Here is a 20539-nt window from a genome sequence, read left to right as displayed (position 1 = left end):
ACTCCAGTGACAGTATCCTAAATGTGCGCATAAGTAAATGACTATCTATATGGAGTTAAATGTCTCATTTAATAGAATAACAAAATAACAGAGTTGGGAAAGACCTTGAAAGTTTCCCTCAATCAGGAAATCCTATTCCAGTGATGGCTAACTTTTTTGTCATTGGGTGCTGAAAGTATGCATGTGTATGCGGACCCATAATGCAATGTGCACATGACCTTCCCATATGCAGCTCAACCCCATGCATGTGCACCTGCTCAGTCCCCTTGTCCCCCTGTGCATGCATGTATGCTGTGCTCCCCTGTCCCCACCACATTAACATGTGACCCCCCCACCCCTCACCTGCAATATGTTCCCCATGGATGCATGGCAGAGACCTGAAAACCAGTTGGCCAGTGAGATGCACGCAAACATGCACAATGGAGTTGACAGGGCGACGGCTTGTGGGCCCAAAGAGAAGACTCTGAGGTCCACCTGTGGCATGCGTGCCATAGGTTCACCAAGATGGACTTATACCATTTCAAACAAATGTTTGTCCAATCTCTGCTTTAAAATTCCATAGAACCCTCAACTTCTGGAGGCAAATCGTTCTACTAGTTTATTGTTCTCACTGTTAGGAAATTTCTCCTTAGTTCTAGGCTGCTTCATTTATTTATTTATTTATTTATTCATTCATTCATTCATTCATTCATTCATTCATTCATTCATTCATTCATTCATTCAACTTCTATGCCGCCCAATCCTGAAGGACACAGGACAGCTTACAACAGTGGTACAAATAAAATAAGAATAAATACAAAACAGTAAAAGAAAGTCGAACAGTTAATTGAGGTTAAAACATAACAAACTAAAAAAAAAACCCCATAAAAAGTTATTATAAAAAGAAAAACACACTCATATACATACACACCATTCTTACAGTTGGCCATCAAGCTGTAAATTTATGGCCCCCAGGCCTGTCGGCAAAGCCAGGTCTTCGTAGCTTTGCGAAAGGCCAGCAGGGTGGGAGAAGTTGGTTCCATAGAGCCAGGGCAGACACAGAAAAGGCTCTCCCCCATGGTCCCACCAACCTGCATTGCTTAGTCGATGGGACCTGAGGAGGCCAACTCTGTGAGCTCTTATTGGTCTCTGGGAGGTATGCGGCAGGAGACGGTCTCGTAAATAGTTTCCATCCATTGCATCTTGTCCTGCCTGCAGGTGCCTTGGAAAATAGATTGATTCCCTCTTCTTTGTGACAGCCCCTGAGATATTGGAACACTGCTGTTATGTCATGTCATGTCATGCTATCATGTTGTTAATTTATTGTGCATTTCTATTTTTTCCCCCTAAACTTCAGGTGTAATGGTTAATACCTACTCTTGTTTGGACCCTGGTATACCTGTACATGGTCATCGTTATGGGCATGATTTTTCTATTGGATCAACTGTGTCCTTTGGGTGTGACCCAGGCTATAGACTAAATCATGAGGAGCCACTGCTTTGTGAAAAGAACCACTGGTGGAGCCATCCGCTTCCAACTTGTGATGGTATGAATAGTCAACTTTGCCCATATTAATAACAAAGACAAATTCATTTATTGAGACAACAATAGTAACTCTTCACACATGATCTTGATTTTGGGGGTGGGTGGGTGGAGAGGCCCGTCTATCTACATCAGGCGTTCCCAAACTTGGCAATTTTAAGACTTGTGGACTTTAACTTCCAGAATTCTGAGAGTTGAAGTCCAAAATCCATAAGATTTTGGGGGTGGGTGGGTGGAGAGGCCCGTCTATCTACATCAGGCGTCCCCAAACTTGGCAATTTTAAGACTTGTGGACTTTAACTTCCAGAATTCTGAGAGTTGAAGTCCATAAGCCAAGTTTGATGATCATTGGTCTACATGTACTGGATATTACAAGGTCTCTGGAAAAACTTTGTAATTATATCTGTGATCAGTGAAGTAGGCAACCTAATTTGCCAGCTGAGAAAAAAGATATTTAGAAATCAATTTCACACCTCTTTCCATTTTGAACAGTTATTAAGAAACAACACAAGAAATATTAGTTTGTAATGATTTTCTTAACACGATACTACAGTATTTTCCTCTGTGGGAATCACTATCATTCTTACTTGCAGATTGGAATAATTAATAGTGTGGTTTAACATATTATGGTATACATCTTACAATTTCAGGATTTCCAAAACATGCACAGTGGCCCAAGAAACAGTTGTAATTTTTATTATCACCAAAAGAAAACTTTATTGGAAAAACTCCAATCACATTGTTTTATTCCCTTGGTCCAGCCTATAAGAAACCCACAAACTCAGAAAGGCCTCTTTAGTTTAAAGTAGTATTTAAGTATTACATTCTTTTTAAAGAATTTTTTATTTTTTTGAATTTTAAAAGCACAGGTTTCTACTGATAGGAAAGGTGTTCACTCCCAAGTATGCCTATTCTTGCATACTTACAATTGGAAAGAAAATTTCATTTTTTCAGTGGCATACTAAGAAAAGATGCTGAAATATGTGCATTAATTTTCTGCAAAGTTTGAAGTGTCTATTTTTACTACTATGTCCAGTGACTACTTCTGATAAGTCTACAAACAGATAACAGGACCTGGCTGAATTTGTTTTGGTTGATAGGCTAAACAAGACCATACCTAAAAAGGGATAATGTAAGGACTCTGCTGTAGATCAAAATTGATCAAATAATTAAAGGATCATATGCCATCTAATATCAGTCCATTCCTACACATCAAACCTCCAGTTTCATTCTTTTCTTTGTAGTGGGATCAGCAAAGGGCTTCGATTTGTCAATGGTTTCTGAACAACTGAGATTACTTTCCTATTGTAACAATTGAACTCGAAGTAGTAAGGTGGGCTAATGGAGTGTGTTCATCAGCCCTTCAGTGCTCTTTTTTGTAACTGAAGAGGGACATTGTAAGAATATTTTGAAGCATATATAGATCAAGCTTCATAGAGGACAAATGGGAATACCTATAGTAGACATATTTCTTTATGCTACATGTTACTACCTAAAAGTAAACACTAATAAGAAGCTGTCTGTGAAGAGTATTCTCTACTGTGCAATAATGTTGCATATTGTGACAAATGTCTTCCTCAAGTGGTTGAACTAGTGTACAGTTCATTAAGTAAATGAGATTTGCTTGCTTGCTTTCCTTCTAGAACAATGGGATTTGTCAATTGAGTAAACAAACGTTCCCAATTTGTAATCCTGTATCTTTCAGGTTGAAATTGGGATGGCTTAATTTAAAAAGGAAACACAACTATACCTATAAATGACACAAATAACTTCTATTTGTCAAAAAGCATTATACAGAATTGCCAGCCCTTGGACCAGTGGGGGAGAAAAATATGATGGGCCCCCATGGCTAAGCCTTATTTGGTCTCAGCAACAAGACTACCATAAGTCATTATCCTTAAGATATAAAAGTAATTGAAGGAAAGTAATGAGTTGATTCCTGGCTTCATGTTCCCTCTGATTGAGCATCACCTTCCAGTATGGAGAACAATCAACAATCACTCTTCTTAATGGGAGACAGAATGGGGCTGGACAAATGTAGGCATACAGAAGCAAATTAAACGGCAGGTTTCAACATCTATCAAGTTGTGCAATCATCAGTATCCCCACTTAAAAAAAAGGCAGTGTGGGGAAAGCCAAAAAATCCCATTGACATGAGGCTTCCTCCCTTCTCTGGTCTTTAGCTTGTTTGTTGGGCCATTTGCAGACAAGGCTTAGTACTTGGGGGGGGGGGGATGCTAGACCCATTGCAGAAACGGATTCAACTCATAATGAACTCGCTGGTGATAAAAATCAGGAAAACAAAATTGGCACCCAAAACATTTGACACACAAAATTGACTTTCTTTCCCAATTTAAATCTACTGTCTATGTATTGTAGCATAGAGGTGGTGTCTCTTATTTGACTGTGTGTTTTTAGCCTGGGTTTTAAACCTCAGTGTGTGTGTGTGTGTGTGTGTGTGTGTGTGTGTGTGTGTTAACAGTTCAGGTGTTGATTTTTTTTAAAGAATGCTAAACCATGTATATAAAAAAGACTCTCTTGTTCCTTATTTATTTGTCCTCTGCCTTTATTATTTTTTATAAATTATTCAAATCCATTCAATTGTCCATTTGTAACATTCAAACAATTTCAGTTCCTAATACAGATTTTTATCTCAGTCAGCTCTCATGGTGCATTATTTAATTACTGTACTTTCCCCCCCAAAAAAATCTTACAAAAGTACAATTGTTCCAAATTCTTCTGGTCTCCTACTCCATTTAGAACTTCCTTAAATCAAAATCCCCTTTTCCTGTGTTTTTTCCTGTGTGAAAAAATCTGTAGTAAGTCACTTTTTTCAGTATTGTAACTTTGATGGTCACTAAATGGTTGTAGATTGACTAGACCTGTGTTTACTTCTTGGCTATTGTTAATCTTATTGTTAATCTCTAATGTTAATATTGCTCATCCAAGCTTTGAGGAAGTGGTTAGAACTTTGTTTCCTTTTTGGCTTTTTGATTATCTCTTCTTCTGTGGCTACGGTGCCTTTTGATTTACTTAGAAAGCTTTCTGAAAACTTTAGTTGGTTCATGATACTGTGTGATGCCATGTGGTTGAAATTGTCTGTTGATTGTTTCTGAGACATTGTCAATGCATGATAGTATTATCCTTTTCAAAGGTTTTGTTGATTGTGCTATAATAGCTTGAGCAGTCAAGCATTTTTTTTATAAAGTACGGGAGTATTGGTATCCATTTTGTTGGAAGGTGTTGTATGGATGATCTGTTTCCTAAATAAACAACGTGTGTGTGTGTATTTATATTGTAAAACAATGGTCATTTAATAGAGAGGGAGGAAAAAACTCAAATCACAACCCAAATTATGTGTTCCTTTGTGGATTCTACGGCCTCATGTTTTGAATCAACATATTATTCTTTTTTGTGCCATATGAGTTTCATTTAATATTTGCTAGATATGATATTATGATTCTCTTTAGTCTGTTTTTGTATTAGAACTTTGCAAAGATATATTATATAAATGTAAATAATAATAAAATACTACATATTTTTGGCATTAGAACTATAATATATTGTTGTAAACCTTGAGCTTCAGTCTTCTGAATGATGTTAGAATGATGTTAGATCTAGAGATGTGTGTATTTCACTGAGATCTACTTTCCTGATTACAGGAAATTCAGAGCATGTCTCAATTTTGCGGCATATTTCTGTATCTGTGTTAGTTGAGCATAAAGTGGCAAAATGCTGCAAAGCAATGTTTCAAATGGTTATTGCTGCTCATAAGCTTTCTAAAGGAGCCATAATGTCATAATATTTCTCTGTCAAGAAGCAAACTCTTTTTCAGAACTGATTTCTTCTCTTGTCTATTTTTATCAGTAACTTTGCTCTTTCAGACATATGAGGAAATATAGAACATTCCAGAAAGATACTGGAGAAACCCATCTATAATATACTGTAATGTTATAATATGCAAGTTTAAATTTAGGTATCTATTATTATGACAAAACTTTGTCATAATTGGAAGTAGAGTGACAGAAATGTAGAAGACATGCAACATTTCAGCATTTGCTCTGATTTTCCCAGCCCTTCAAAAATGTATAGGGTATTCAAAAAGGTAGGTAGGCAGATGATAGCTAGGTAGCTAGGTAGCTAGGTAGATAGATAGATAGATAGATAGATAGATAGATAGATAGATAGATAGATAGATAGATAGATAGATAGATAGATAGATAGCATGGGATAGAAAAAAATATTTTCTCTACCACACAACACTAGGATGAGGGGGCACTCCTTAAGCTCATAGGTAAGAAAGTGAGGACAAATAAAGGGAAATATTTCTTCACCCAGAGGGTCGTTGGTTTATGGAATTCACTTCCAGAAGATGTTGTGATAGCTGTCAGCCTTGATAGCTTCAAGGCAGGATTAGGGACAGATTCATGGATGCCAAGTGTATTGGTGGTTATTGAAACGGATATCAATGTGCTGCTTCTATGTTGGTTGAGGCAAGCAGGATTCCCTTGAGTACCATTTGTTGGGGGTCAAATTGGGGGATAGATAGATAGATAGATAGATAGATAGATAGATAGATAGATAGATAGATAGATAGATAGATAGATAACTAGATAGATAGATAGATAGATAGATAGATAGATAGATAGATAGATAGATAGATAACTAGATAGATAGATAGATAGATAGATAGATAGATAGATAGATAGATAGATAGATAGATAGATAGATAGATAACTAGATAACTAGATAGATAGATAGATAGATAGATAGATAGATAGATAGATAGATAGACAGACAGACAGACAGACAGACAGACAGACAGACAGACAGACAGACAGACAGACAGACAGACAGACAGACAGACAGATAGAGTACAAGAAGTTCCTGTTGAACATATACAATTTTCCTTCAAAGAAAGAAATTATTTTTTTCATGGTTCCATTTTTCATTCTTTGAAATAAATCACAGCAATTCAGAATGCTTATTGCCAAAACCTTTTAATAGTTAATGAATTAATTGTGTTCCTTTGTGAGCACTTTGTGTAAATGGCAGTTAGAGATTATTCTATAGATTTGCTAAGGTCCTCCCAGTTACAGACAGTCGTTAAGTAGTGACATTAGAAATTCTAGTTGTTCTTTGGGAAACTTACAATGGCTACCTAGGCTGATGTCCTTATATTCTCCTCCTTACATTCTGGCCTTTCATTTTCAGCTCTATGTGGAGGGGATGTTAGAGGACCTAGTGGAACTATTCTGTCCCCTGGTTATCCTGAACTGTATCCAAATTCATTGAATTGCACATGGACTGTGGATGTAACACATGGAAAAGGTATGGATTTACATTTCATTTAATCATGTTTCATATTATACACCCTTAATATTATCATTTGAATTGTCAAGAATAGCGGTGGTGCTTAAGGAGGCTTTGGCAGTCCAGAACGAACAAAGCTTTTTCCTTTCTCTGGGCGCTTGGAGAGGGAATAAACCTTTACCAGTGCCCAGAGAAAAGAAACGCTCCCTTTGCTCTGGGCAGTGACTGTCCTCCTCCTCCTCTTCTTCTTCCTCCTCCTCCCACCCAAATTCCGAGCTTTTATTTCTTTCGTAATGGGTTTGCATTCATTATTTGCTTTTACACTGATTCCTATGGGAAAAATTGCTTCTACTTACAAACTTTTCTACTTAAGAACCTGGTCACGGAACGAATTAAGTTCTTAAGTAGAGATATCACTGTACATTGTTATTTAGTTTTGTTTTGTTTAATTTACTCTTTAGTTCAATTTAGTTTTTAGTTTAGGCCAACCCTTAATGTTAACAATTTCTTTTAGTTTGCAAATGAAAAGTATGGGTGTTTTTATCCCAATTATTAAATACCCTCAAAATGTAGAATAATACTTACAAATAGGGGGGAAATGATTTCAGTAAATATGAGAGAGAAAAAATAAAAGAAGACACTGAGGGCAAGGGTAAAATAAACCTTGTTTAATTTTCCGAGCCCATGGTTGGAATGAAATGTATGAGTTTAATCAGTGATATAATTGGTTTCATGTTAACTATGTGAGTCTAATTTTATTTTTCTAATAGGAGTGCAGTTCACTTTTCACGCTTTCCATTTGGAAGATCATCATGACTACCTACTAATCACAGAAAATCGCAGCTTCACTCAACCACTAGCACGCCTGACTGGTTCAGAACTTCCATCTCCAATCAATGCTGGTCTCTATGGAAATTTCAGGGCTCAATTGCGCTTTATTTCTGACTTTTCAATATCTTATGAAGGGTTTAATATTTCTTTCTCGGGTAAGGGAACAAAAACAAGCTTTTTGTTTTATTTTTTTGGATTGAAGAAAATATGTTAGTTACCTCTGAGAGAGTCACAATGATGGGGCATGGTGAGAAGGAGAAATTCAAGCATTACATTTTTTTTCCTGATATGTATTATTTTTCTTTTTAAAAAATGCATTTTAAATTGCTTTTAAGGTGACTTCCTGTTCTGTCGAGCTCTCTGATAGAATCCTCCCACAAATGCACAGAGACAATTTCAGACACACACACGTTTGAAAATTCAAAACAATGTTCTTTATAATGAAAATTCACTTAAACCAAGCCCTCTTTTGGTATAGCAAAGAGCACTTGTCTCCAAACAAACTGGTAATTTGTACAAGCCCCTTATCAGTTCTGTGATACTTAGCTTGCAGCTGTGAGGGAATTCAGTCCTTTTTTTTTTCACAAAGTGAAACACACTTTGCCCTGGTTTAGTTTCACAACGGGGAAAAATCAGCACACAAAAAGTCAGTAAAGCAGTCACGAAACGCGATCAGATAATCCTCCACAATGGCCAAACCCACAGGCTGCTCTTTATAGCAGCCTCACTAATTACCACAGCCCCACCCAACCACAGGTGGCCTCATTTTCTTTTATAATAATCTCTCAGTTGTTGTTGTTGAATCCAAGGAGGAGGTAGATAATTGATCTTCTTCTGAGCTGTCTGCCACACTCTCCTCCTCCCTGTCACTCATGTCTTCTTGGTCAGAGGAGCCTTCATCATCAGATTCCACTGGGGGCAAAACAGGCCTGCAGCATGTGGATGTTTCCCCCACATCCACAGTCCTTGGGGAAGGAGCTGGGCCAGAGCTAACCACAACACTTCCATTATATAGATCTGAGTATGTCCGTTGTATTGGTATTGAAGAAAATTGTAATAAGTAAATAAGTAAAGTATATTATTTTACAGGAACATGACAACACATCAGAGTGGTTTCAAGATCAATTGCAAGACCACAATATTCCAAATAAACTCTCAAGAAAATAAATCTTGTTTTCAGGATGCAGAGCTTTTTGGATAATGTTATGAGTTGAACTCACATTCATTTATAATTGGAAACATAAACATGCCTCTTGCAGATTCTGTTGAACATGTATGATCATGATTATAAATTTCATATGAATTGCTATTACTTATTTGACCATACATGTGGTTGTGGGAAAATTTGAAGGCTAAACGTGTGATCTATAATAAAATAGCAACTGAATGATTTGGGCTGAGTTAGATTTTTGTTTGTCAGATGCTGAAACTTTTTAAAGTGAGATGTTGATTTGCTGTTTTATTTCCATCTCAGAATACAATCTAGAACCATGTGAGGATCCTGGGACACCCCAGTTTGGAAGTAGAATTGGCTTTAACTTTGAAGTAGGAGATACTCTTACTTTCTCCTGTTCTTCTGGATACCGCTTAGAGGGAGTTTCAGAAATCATCTGCCTTGGTGGTGGCCGAAGAGTGTGGAGTGCACCTCTGCCCAGGTGTGTGGGTACGTGGTCAGCTGCTTTCATTTGCTTGTATGTGTAGTCATTGTCCATAAACTTGCAACTATACAGCATGTCTTAGCATGGTGCATACCTATTAGTTTTGGTACAATACAGTGTTTACATTTCTCATGTCTTTTCACTTGTCAGGTATTTCTGGTTTAGTATGAAGTCCAATTTTGAGTTTCAATATTCAACTTTTCTATATAAGTTTTTTTCTCTGTTTTATCAACTCTGCCGTAAAGATATGTTTAACATATAAAGTTTTGAAAAGGTATCAAAATATCAGCTGTCAATTGTCTTTGTTTCAGAAGTACAGACATTCCACAAATTTGTTCGTATGGAATTTCTAGTGTTATAGGAGAAGAACAATATTCAGAAATAAATAACATTTTCAGGATCAAGTAAACAAAGCCAGACCTGTCAAACTGTATAACAATATTTCTATTAGAAATGAAATATGTATCTATATATTTTGAAAAGGTCCATTCACTGTATGTAGGATGCTAGATTGTCCTGGGAAGTTTCTTGAATGTGGAGAATAAATTAAAAGTAGACCATAGCCAAAATTATGCCGCTTCCAAATTCTTCATTAAATGTCTGGAAAAGCATTGCCAATCTTCTAATGGAATAACTCAGCAATTAGCATCTAATAAATCCAATCTGAAAACATTTAAAAACATCTCAAGTTTTGGTTATCATTCTTGTGTCCAACCATATTTAATTAAAAGAAAATTCCAAAACACTTTGTCAGTGTTTATTGTCATTCATTTACCATTATTCTCCCTTAGAAATGATATTTTATTTTCAGTTAGACATAATTGCCATATATCATATTTGATTTTTCTTATACACCTATAGGAAAACCTCTGTTTTTGTGTCTCTCTATTTGTGCGTTGACAAGGATGAAACTTTTTCACTTTCTCACTACAGTTTGTTGTTTTTTTTTACCAAGAATCCTTCAAATCAGTTTCAATAGAAATGTCTGGAAACTTACTGCTTCCAAAATGAATGACATCAAGGGTATTAGAGTCTGGTAGTGGATAAGAACTAACTAAAAGGTGGTAGGTCTTGCCATAAATGTCCTGTGATTCATGTAATATATAATAATAATGACATTAATCCAACCTCTGTACTCAGGAGAGGAATTTTAATCAAATCATGTCTGACCCATGGCTGTCAAGAATCTTATAAAACTTCGTTTAATTTCTTCTTCTGATTAGTTCTCTTTATAGCAATCTAAAGTAGGTTGCATTTTTAATCCTAAAATCCAATCTGTCTCTTATAATAACATCCTCTTTATGTTCTGGTTCACCATTTCTCTTCATATTTTTGTGTACGGAAGACAAGGAGAAAAAAGACATGTCTTTATTACACTATCAGAGCATAGTTTTTATAGCTTTTAAAAAAAAATCTCACATTTATACCTTTTTCTTCTGAGCCTCTAAAGAATGGCAATTGAGCAAAAAGTTTTAATTTGAATTTCCTTGAAAGCTGTAGAAAATCCAGACACTCATAGAATTTGATTGGGCGAAGTGTGAAAATGAAATCTGGAAGCAGTTCATACAGAATGATTCCAAAACATATTTTAATTGAGGAATGAGAAAATGCAGCTGATAAAATGATATTTTTTCCCTAAATATAATCTCTAAGCAGAAGACCTAAATAGCCATGTTTTCAATACTTAGTTTTACAAAGCATGAAGCCTTGTGCATATACTATATGTAACATTCTCATTAGTATTTTAAAATAAATCTATCACATAAAACTAATGTTTGGAGGGTACTTTTTTTCACTCTGTGAGAAAACTGCTTGTTGAGATAATTAATTTGCTGGGATTCCTGAGCATATCTGTTATGTCAGAAACACTTTTTTTTCCCTACAGTTTCATGCATGTGTTCAGACAACCGTTCAATGTGATAATAAATAGAATCTTGTCTAGTGATAGCTTTAATATGTTAGGACAGTGCTTGTTTGAATTTTTTTAAATATAAAAATGTCCCTCTTCCTAGAATAAGTAAAAGTGACTCTAAATTGCCACAGACTAGTTAATCGTTAGTTGAAAAGTTCATCATCAGCTGTTGTCAGGAGTATTTCTAGTGTTTTTAATAGGAAAGTGAACACAAGAACAAGGGGACACAATCTGAAGTTAATTGGGGGAAAGATCAAAAGCAACGTGAGAAAATATTATTTTACTGAAAGAGTAGTAGATCCTTGGAACAAACTTCCAGCAGACGTGGTTGGTAAATCCACAGTAACTGAATTTAAACATGCCTGGGTTAAACATATATCCATCCTAAGATAAAATACAGAAAATAGTATAAGGGCAGACTAGATGGACCATGAGGTCTTTTTCTGCCGTCAGTCTTCTATGTTTCTATGTTTCTATGATGCAGAGACTAAGAAAGAATAACTTCATAAACAACCTCTGTTATTAAAACAAGGTGTAAAACAGATTTCTTTTGTTCACAAATAGATAATATTCAGAAGTGGCTCAGACAGATAGGTCCCTTATTTACGGGAGTATAGAAGGCAGAAAAAAGTACAGTGGTGCATGTTCATTGGTTCCAGGCAGTTTGACAAGTGCTAAAAAGGACAAACCACATGACCCTTTGTTTTAGCTGGGAATAACTCTCTGGATGTCTCTTTTCCTATGTCAGCAACCTTCTGAGCATGGTCGACTTCCTGTCCATTCTCTATAGCTGTCGTCCCCCCCCCCTTTTGCTGTAACTTTCCCAGAATGGCTGACTTTCTGTCTGTTCTCTGCAGCGATCCTCCTCTTGAGTACTAAGCTAACACCAAGTACTAGGACAATATTTTGCATCAAAAGGCATCCAGTACCAAATTTGATGAGTTTGAAGCAGTTATGCACCAATGTAAGATTTGCAAGACTGTTAGTGTAGCCAATTTTATTAACGGTAGTTTTAGCTTTCTTCTTGAGTTGATTTCCTGATAAACCTAACGTGGAGGGCATTAAACATTAATTTAATTTAATTAAAAATAAATTAAATGGTGTGACATATATAAAAACCAGATGGACTGTCCATCCCATAATTTCAGCCATTTTGTCTTCTTTTTTAATATATCCAGTGGGCATCATGGATATTTGAAGACTAGGCCTGATTATTCTCTGGTAAAGTATAAGGAAAGAGAATGATTCCAGCAGAAGCATCAATAAACCAAGAAAAAAACATTTAAACATGTTCTTTTCTTGAAGGAACCTTGCAAGAATTTCAGGAAAATGAAATGATATCAAAATGCTTTAAGGAGAGATTGTTTGCTTAGGCTAATACACTTTCAGAAACATTATTAGGAAAGGGAGGAGTCCAGACATATATACATTCAATAATTTCCACAGCCTTACTTTTTTTTTTAACTGAAGTGGCCAAAATAAATGATATCCTAATTTTAGTGCTGACTTTGAGTGAGGTAGCATTCTAGATCCCTGATTTTCCAACCTTCCCTTTGCCCTTCATTGTATTAATGCTACTTCCATTATTACAACCAGGTATTTTCATTACCCTCGTCTTTCTTTCAATTAGAGTGAGATTCATAAGGATAAATTACACTTCTCCTGCATTATAATCCCTCTTGTTTAATAAAGTATTATCTAAATTCATGGTTTATGTGTGAAACTGCTTTCTTTCTTTTTTATTCTTTTGTTCTCCCTATTAGTTTTAAAATGCAAATCTTTCTTTCCTGTCATTATTTCTGTCATTCACCCCTGAGCTTAATTCTTTTTAATCAACACTCTTACCCACTCCCGCAAATTCTGTACATCTCTTCCAAGGTATCACCATTTATTCTTTATTTCTGTTTTGAGAAATGTCCACAAACATAAATAGAGGGAAAGTAAAACACAAGGGACATAGTCTAAAAGAAGAAGATGAAGAAGAATTTGAAAATGAACTTTTTTTTTGTTCTTTATAATTATATCTATGCGGAATTTTACGTTGACCAAACAGGACAGTTATTAAATTGCAATGCAATTTCATGTATGTTTTCTATTGAGTTACACACTGAATTCTGTTTTACCTGCAGCTGAATGTGGAGCTTCTGCCACCACTAATGAAGGAATATTACTGTCCCCCAATTATCCCCTCAACTATGACAACAATCACGAATGCATTTACAGCATTCAGGTGCAAGCAGGGAAGGGAATTAATATTTCTGCCAGGACATTCCATTTAGCACAAGCAGATGTTCTTAAGGTATGTTGGATATTGGGAGGGATATATTTATTTCTGCAAATAGGTGATATTAATCAGGGTATCATAAATTATTCCAAGTTGATCAACAAGAAAAAGCAAAATAAAGTTTACTTTTATATTTTTTTAAAAAATAGCTAAAACAATAAATAATAATGAGATTTTTAATTATTATTTTATCATGGATATACGTTGCATAAGGATGCATCTCTGTATATATACATCTGTATACTATATTAATAGCAAACTACACAGGTAATCCTTGATTTACAACAAATTGTTTAGTTACAGTGGCACTGAACAAAAAATAAATTTAATGTTCTTTTTCACACTTAAAACGATTGCGGTATCCCCGTGGTCACTGGATCAAAATTCTGATAGTTGGCAACTAATTTGTATTAAAGATGGATACAATATCCCAGAGTCATGCGACTTGACTCCCTTTTGACAAAGTCAATAGGGAAGACAGATTTTCTTAACAATTGCAACAGAGGTGGGCTTCATCCAGTTCTGACCAGTTCTGAGATTGGTAGGGGAAATTTTGAGTAGTTGGGAGAAGCGGTAAATACCACTTCTGACTGACCCCATCCCCATCTATTCTCTGCCTTCCACGTCCCAGCTGATCAGGAAGAAATGGAGATTTTGCAGTAAACTTGGAATGGGGAGGGAATGGAGATTTTGCAGAATCCTTCCCCTGCCATGCTCACCAAGCCATGCCCATCAAACTGGTAATAAATAATTTGAATCCCACCATGGAACTGCAGTGATTCATTTAAGAATTATGGCAAGAAAGATAATAAAATAGGGCAAAACTCACTTAACAATAGTCTTTCTTAGCCACAGAAATCTTGGGTTCAATTGTCATAAGTCCTGTACTAAATTTGTTTACCTAATAGCAGCCAGTACAATTTTTTCTCAATTTTCTCATAAGGATTTATTCAAGGAAAGTATGTTGCCAGACAGCCTGGGGACCCAAATATTTTATATATTGTCTTTTAAAGTATATATTTGTCTAATAATTAACATTAAGATTGTAATCCTAAAGATTGTGTGGGAGATTTGGGGTGTATTGAGGACCACATGTTTGATCGTTTGAAATAACGAAGGTTATATCACTCTTCAGAACTATGTGTTAAAGGTTTTGGTGGAACTTATAAGAGAATTCTCTGTTTTATTTTATTAAAAGTTTTATTAGCGAATAATTTTTATTTAGATTTAAGGTGCAAGGTAAGAGTCAAGGAAAGGTTTTCTCAACCACAACAGCTCTTGAAATGGGTGGACTTTAACTCCAAAATTCAGAATTCCCCAGCCAGTGAGGAATTCTGGGAGTTGAAATCCACCAGTCTTGAAGCTGTTGGGGTTTGAGGAAATACTGATCTATGAAGATGCAGAACATTATGCAGTACTAAAGAATGTCAAATTAAGTATCAAAGTAAAACTCTTCACATAAGTATTCCACCATTTCCCATCTATTGACATGAAACTTATTCTAACTAAGTTTACCCAGTCTCATGAGCTAAACTTTAATTGAATGCACATTTTTGTGTGTGCCTAGGTATAGTTATATTTCATTCTTTCATTCTTCCAAAATTCTACTAGAACACTTTTATCCTAAAAATATCAATTAATCAATCAATCAACAAAAGATAATATTGGTTGCTGTTTAAAAGAGAGTGGATAATGCCATATAGGGCATCCTTCAAAATACTCTTATTCTGGACATGTTTGCTTTTCTTTATTTGTTTTTTTTTAATTTGATATCTGAAGATTTAATGGAATTAAAACTAGCTTTGAGTTTTGTGATCAAAACGGAGGTGGGATATTAAAATGAAGGTGTTAATTGGATGACATACACATACTTTTCTGTAAAATCATCAGTTTATGCCACACTAACTCCTAGATTTAAAGCAGAGTTGGTGGTGTTTTGTGTTTTGTTTGTTATGGCATAGAGTTGGGATGGGTAGGTGGGTGGGCAGGCCCACCTGTATACCACCCCGGGTTTTCGGAGAAGGGTGGCATACAAATCTAATTAATAATAATAATAATAATAATAATAATAATAATAATAATAATAATAATAATTTTCCGCTATCGGTTCAGGCAAAGTGGTCCAAACTTGCTGAACACTATCTCTCATATAGAGAAAGAATTGCTTTAAGCCTGATATTCTACCTATGCTTTCCTGGGAATATGTCCATGGAATCTAATGAATCCTCATGTCCAGAAGTAGTTGTTTTGATGTACTGTATTTCATAAATAATTGGCATACTTGCATGCCTTCATCATAAATAATATGAAACCACACTTGTGATTGATGTAAGTCTTGGAACATGTCAATAATCAGACATGATAGGGTTTCTAGTATTGTTCTTTATTGTGATTGCTTAGAATAACAGAATCTCAAAAGCCTCTTTAAGTTTCTCTCTGTCATATCTTATAGTAAAGAATCTTGAGATAGGGTTATTTTGAGTTTCTTTCTATATCTTCCCTCTTTCTAAAGAGAGGATCAATTCTTTTCCTTTTCTCAAGATCAGTTCTATGTCACTTAACCGACTACGGGCAAATGTAAAGTTTTGGAAAAATTCTTAGAGTCTTTGCTAAATTAATGCCATTTAAAAAAAACTTCCAGCATCTATAATTACACATTTATAACATAACTTTTATATTAGTTTTAATAAAATAATCTCTCTCTCCCTCCCTCTCTCCCTCTTTCTGTCTTTCCCTCCCCCCCCTCTTTCTCTCTCTCCTTTGTGTGTTGTATGAACCAACATATCTGGCAGTCTATAATTTAGTGTTTTAGGTGAACCCATAAAATGGGTTAATTTAGTAACTAAGTTAAATATACAAAATGAACATAATCCTTATCTTTTAAAGAATTTATTATGTTCCCCTTATTTTCCAAAGATATCTGCAGGGGAGTGAGTGGAAATTGTTTAAGATAATAATAAATTGGTACTTCAAAGCCAACCACGCAGCCTAGATGTCTAATTTGCATATAGATTACAATGTCCTTTAGACTTATAGTTAGTTTGTTTGCTAGTCCCATTGCAGTCATTTGCTTTGTTTTGATATCACTATATGAATTAGTAAACTGTTTTCATAGAAATAAACTTCAGAGACTCTTTTAATATGGCTTGAAAAGAGAAAATGAATGCCATTATTAAAATGCTGACTCTCAATGTAAACAGTTGTTTACAAATCATGAGCTGAAGTGGAAGTCTTACCTTTGTCATGATTTTTTTTTAAAGTATTTTGGCATTTTTAAAAAGTAATGAGAATTTTGAGATAATATTCTATGTTATCAAACTAAGTAAATTCAGAAGTCCTGGTCTATCTCAGTAGAAGTTTTATGTTTACTCTCTGTTTTCTGCTTATTGAAATTATCTAAAGTCAATTTGCTTTTCAGATATATGATGGGAAAGATAATACAGCACATTTGATGGGTGCCTTTACTGGAGCTTCTCTAAGAGGACTAACACTGAGCAGTACTTCAAATCATATTTGGCTTGAATTTAATTCAGATGCTGAGGGTACAGATGAAGGTTTTCAGCTCGTATATACCAGTAAGTATTTCAGAAAGTAAAATAGAGAATCAAGTAGGAAATTATTGTGACCTTTGTTTTACTATTGTGGCACAACAGTTAGAATGCAATATTGCAGACCAACTCTGCCCACACCCAGGAGTTTGATCCTGACGAGCTCAAGGTTGATTCAGCCTTCCATCCCTCTGAGGTCAGTAAAATGAAAACTCAAATTGTTGGGGGCAGTATACTTCTTTATTGGCCAAGTGTGATTGGACACACACGGAATTTGTCTTGGTGCATATGCTCTCAGTGTACATAAAAGAAAAAGATACATTTGTCAAGAATTGTGGTACAACACTTAATGATTGTCATAGGGATCAAATAAGCAATGAAGAAACAATCAATATTAATAAAAATCATAGGATACAAGCAACAAGTTGCAGTCATACAGTCCTAAGTGGGAGGAAAAGGATGATAGGAATGATGAGAAAAAACCAGTAGAAATAGAAGTACAGACTTGGTAAAAAGTTGACAGTGTTGAGGGAATTATTTGTTTAGTAGAGTAATGGCATTTCGGGAAAAAACTGTTCTTGTGTCTAGTTATCTTGGTGTGCAGTGCTCTGTAGCGATGTTTTGAGGGTAGGAATTGAAACAGTTTGTCTCCAGGATGCGAGGGGTCAGTAAATATTTTCACCGCCCTCTTTATGACTCGTGCAGGTCCTCAGTGGAAGGCAAGTTGCCTGCAATTGGGGTTTTTTTTGCAGTCCTGATTATCCTCGGTCTTGTTGGGTTGCAGAACCAAACCATTATAGAGGTGCAGATGACAGACTCAATGATTTCTCTGTTTGCTGACATTGTAAATCACTCAGAAAATGCTGTAAAGCACTGTGAAGCAGTATATACATCTAAGTGCTATTGCTATAAACTTGATGATACAATGCTCTCCAAGTTAATCAAAAGTAATATTGAATAGACATTATTAGAAAGAGTTGCATAATACATCACCCAAATGCATGCCAAAGCTAATATATATTGACTCGTAACAATAAATATATAATACATTGCTGCTGGTGAAGATAAACATTGGATGGTCAAATTGTCCAATGGATGATCAAAATAGCTGACTGCGGATAAAGAAGTCTCAATTTTATCAATTTGTCATCCTCAACTCAAAGCATTATATTAGTAACTAAAACATTCCCCCAGGAAATTAAATATTGACCCATAGTGCTTTACAGTACTCTATGGGCGGTTTAGAAGGTCAGCATTATTTGCATATTGCTCCCAACAATCTGAGTCCTCATTTTACTGACCTTCAGAAGATGGAAAGCTGAATTAACCTTGAACTCCTAAGGATCACACTCCACATTGTGGGCAGAGTTAGTCTACACTACGGCCTTCTAACCTTTATGCCACCAGGGCTCAATTGATACCTACCTACCGCGCAAATCCCAGCGACCGATAAGGTCCCATAGAGTTGGCCTTCTCCGGGTCCCGTCGACTAAACAATGTCGTTTGCCGGGGCCCAGGGGAAGAGCCTTCTCTGTGGCAGCCCCGGCCCTCTGGAACCAACTCCCCCTGGAGATTAAAACTGCCCCCACCCTCCCTATCTTTTGTAAACTACTCAAGACTCATTTATACCACAAGGCATGGGGGAGTTGAGATATCCCTTCCCCCTAGGCCATTACAAGTTATGCATGGTATGTTTGTGTGTATGTTTGGTTTTATAATAAGGGTTTTTAGTTGTTTTTATTATTGGATTGTTACATGTTGTTTTAACCATTGTTGTTAGCCGCCCCGAGTCTACGGAGAGGGGCGGCATACAAATCCAATAAATTATTATTATAAATTATTAATTAATTATTATTACCTAACTACAAAGAAACAAATAATTGTATTAAACAGCCTATGTTTAAATTAAAATCTATGTTTTGGGGTGTTGTGGGGGGGGGAACCCTAGTTTGGAAACACTATTGATTTTCTTTCCTTCCTTTCATAGGTTTTGAACTTTCTCACTGTGAGGATCCAGGCATTCCACAATTTGGATACAAAATCAGTGACCAAGGCCATTTTGCTGGCAGCACTATCATTTATGGATGTAATCCTGGTTATACTCTCCATGGGAGCAGTCTTCTAAAATGCATGACTGGAGAAAGGAGAACTTGGGATTATCCCCTGCCATCTTGTATCGGTAATCAGTTTCTTATTATCAGAAATTGCTTTCAATCAATCAGAGTAGAGCCGGAAAAGATCTTCAAGTCCAACTTCCTGCTCCAGCAGAAGACCTTATCATTTCAGACCAATGACTGTGTAGTCTGTATTCAGTTCTGGAGACCTCACCTGCAAAAAGATATTGACAAAATTGAACGGGTTCAAAGACGGGCTTCAAGAATGGTGGAAGGTCTTAAGCATAAAACATATCAGGAAAGACTTCATGAACTCAATCTGTATAGTCTGGAGGACAGAAGGGAAAGGGGGGACATGATCAAAACATTTAAATATGTTAAAGGGTTAAATAAGGTTCAGGGGGGAAGTGTTTTTAATAGGAAAGTGAATACAAGAACAAGGGGACACAATCTGAAGTTAGTTGGGGGAAAGATCAAAAGCAACATGAGAAAATATTATTTTACTGAAAGAGTAGTAGATCCTTGGAACAAACTTCCAGCAGACGTTGTAGATAAATCCACAGTAACTGAATGTAAACATGCCTGGGATAAACATATATCCATCCTAAGATAAAATACAGAAAATAGTATAAGGGCAGACTAGATGGACCATGAGGTCTTTTTCTGCCGTCAGACTTCTATGTTTCTATGTTTGTAGTCTCTTCTTAAAAACCTCCAGTGGTGGTGCGCCCACGAGGTTTGGAGGCAAGCTGTTGAACTGGTTAATTGTTCTCACTGTTAGGAAGTTTCAATTTCAGTTTGTTTGCTTCTTTCTTTCTTAGTTCCATCTATTGTTTCTTGTCTTGCATTCCTGTGCTTTGGAAAATAAGTTGACTTCTTCCTCTTTGTGACAGCCTTTCAAATACTGGAATACTGCTATCATGTCCCCACTAGTCCTTCTTTTCTCTAGACTAGGTTTGAAAAAAAGTACTTTTATTTTTATTGTTCTTCATTTTGTGATTTTTCCCCAATTTTCTTTCAAAACAATGTTGTGAAGTAGATTATATGGAAGGATGATGATTGCTCAAGTCACAACTGATGTTTATGAATAAGAAGACATTTCAATCAAGTCTTTTATGATTGTACTTACAAACTCCATCCTAACTATGGAGTAACATTGAATACACATTACACAGAGAGAGAGAAAGAGAGAGAAAGAGAGAGAGACTACATTTATATGTATAGCGGACATCATAGTTCCCTCTAAGCTGAGCAGTGAGCAATCGCTCACTTAAAAATCATCATCAACTCAGAGTTTTCCAAACCTGCCCAGAAGCCGAGAGGGAAATTTTATTATTATTTCTGTGCCGCCCAGTCCC

The 20539-nt window shown here is 35.9% G+C and overlaps 1 protein-coding gene across 1 annotated transcript in view; it reads left to right on the top strand.

The window, feature by feature from the left end:
• The window catches only part of CSMD3 (CUB and Sushi multiple domains 3), a 615639-nt gene that overhangs the window by 338053 nt on the left and 257047 nt on the right, over positions 1-20539 (top strand). Inside the window, 7 exon segments of the mRNA XM_070748648.1 lie at positions 1337-1525; positions 6736-6852; positions 7605-7820; positions 9140-9328; positions 13365-13534; positions 16938-17094; positions 19055-19246. Of these exon segments, the coding sequence (XP_070604749.1) occupies positions 1337-1525; positions 6736-6852; positions 7605-7820; positions 9140-9328; positions 13365-13534; positions 16938-17094; positions 19055-19246 (1230 nt within the window).

Source organism: Erythrolamprus reginae, chromosome 3 (genome assembly GCF_031021105.1).
Source record: "Erythrolamprus reginae isolate rEryReg1 chromosome 3, rEryReg1.hap1, whole genome shotgun sequence".
NCBI lineage: Eukaryota > Metazoa > Chordata > Lepidosauria > Squamata > Dipsadidae > Erythrolamprus > Erythrolamprus reginae.
This window is presented reverse-complemented; position numbering and strand designations above follow the sequence as displayed.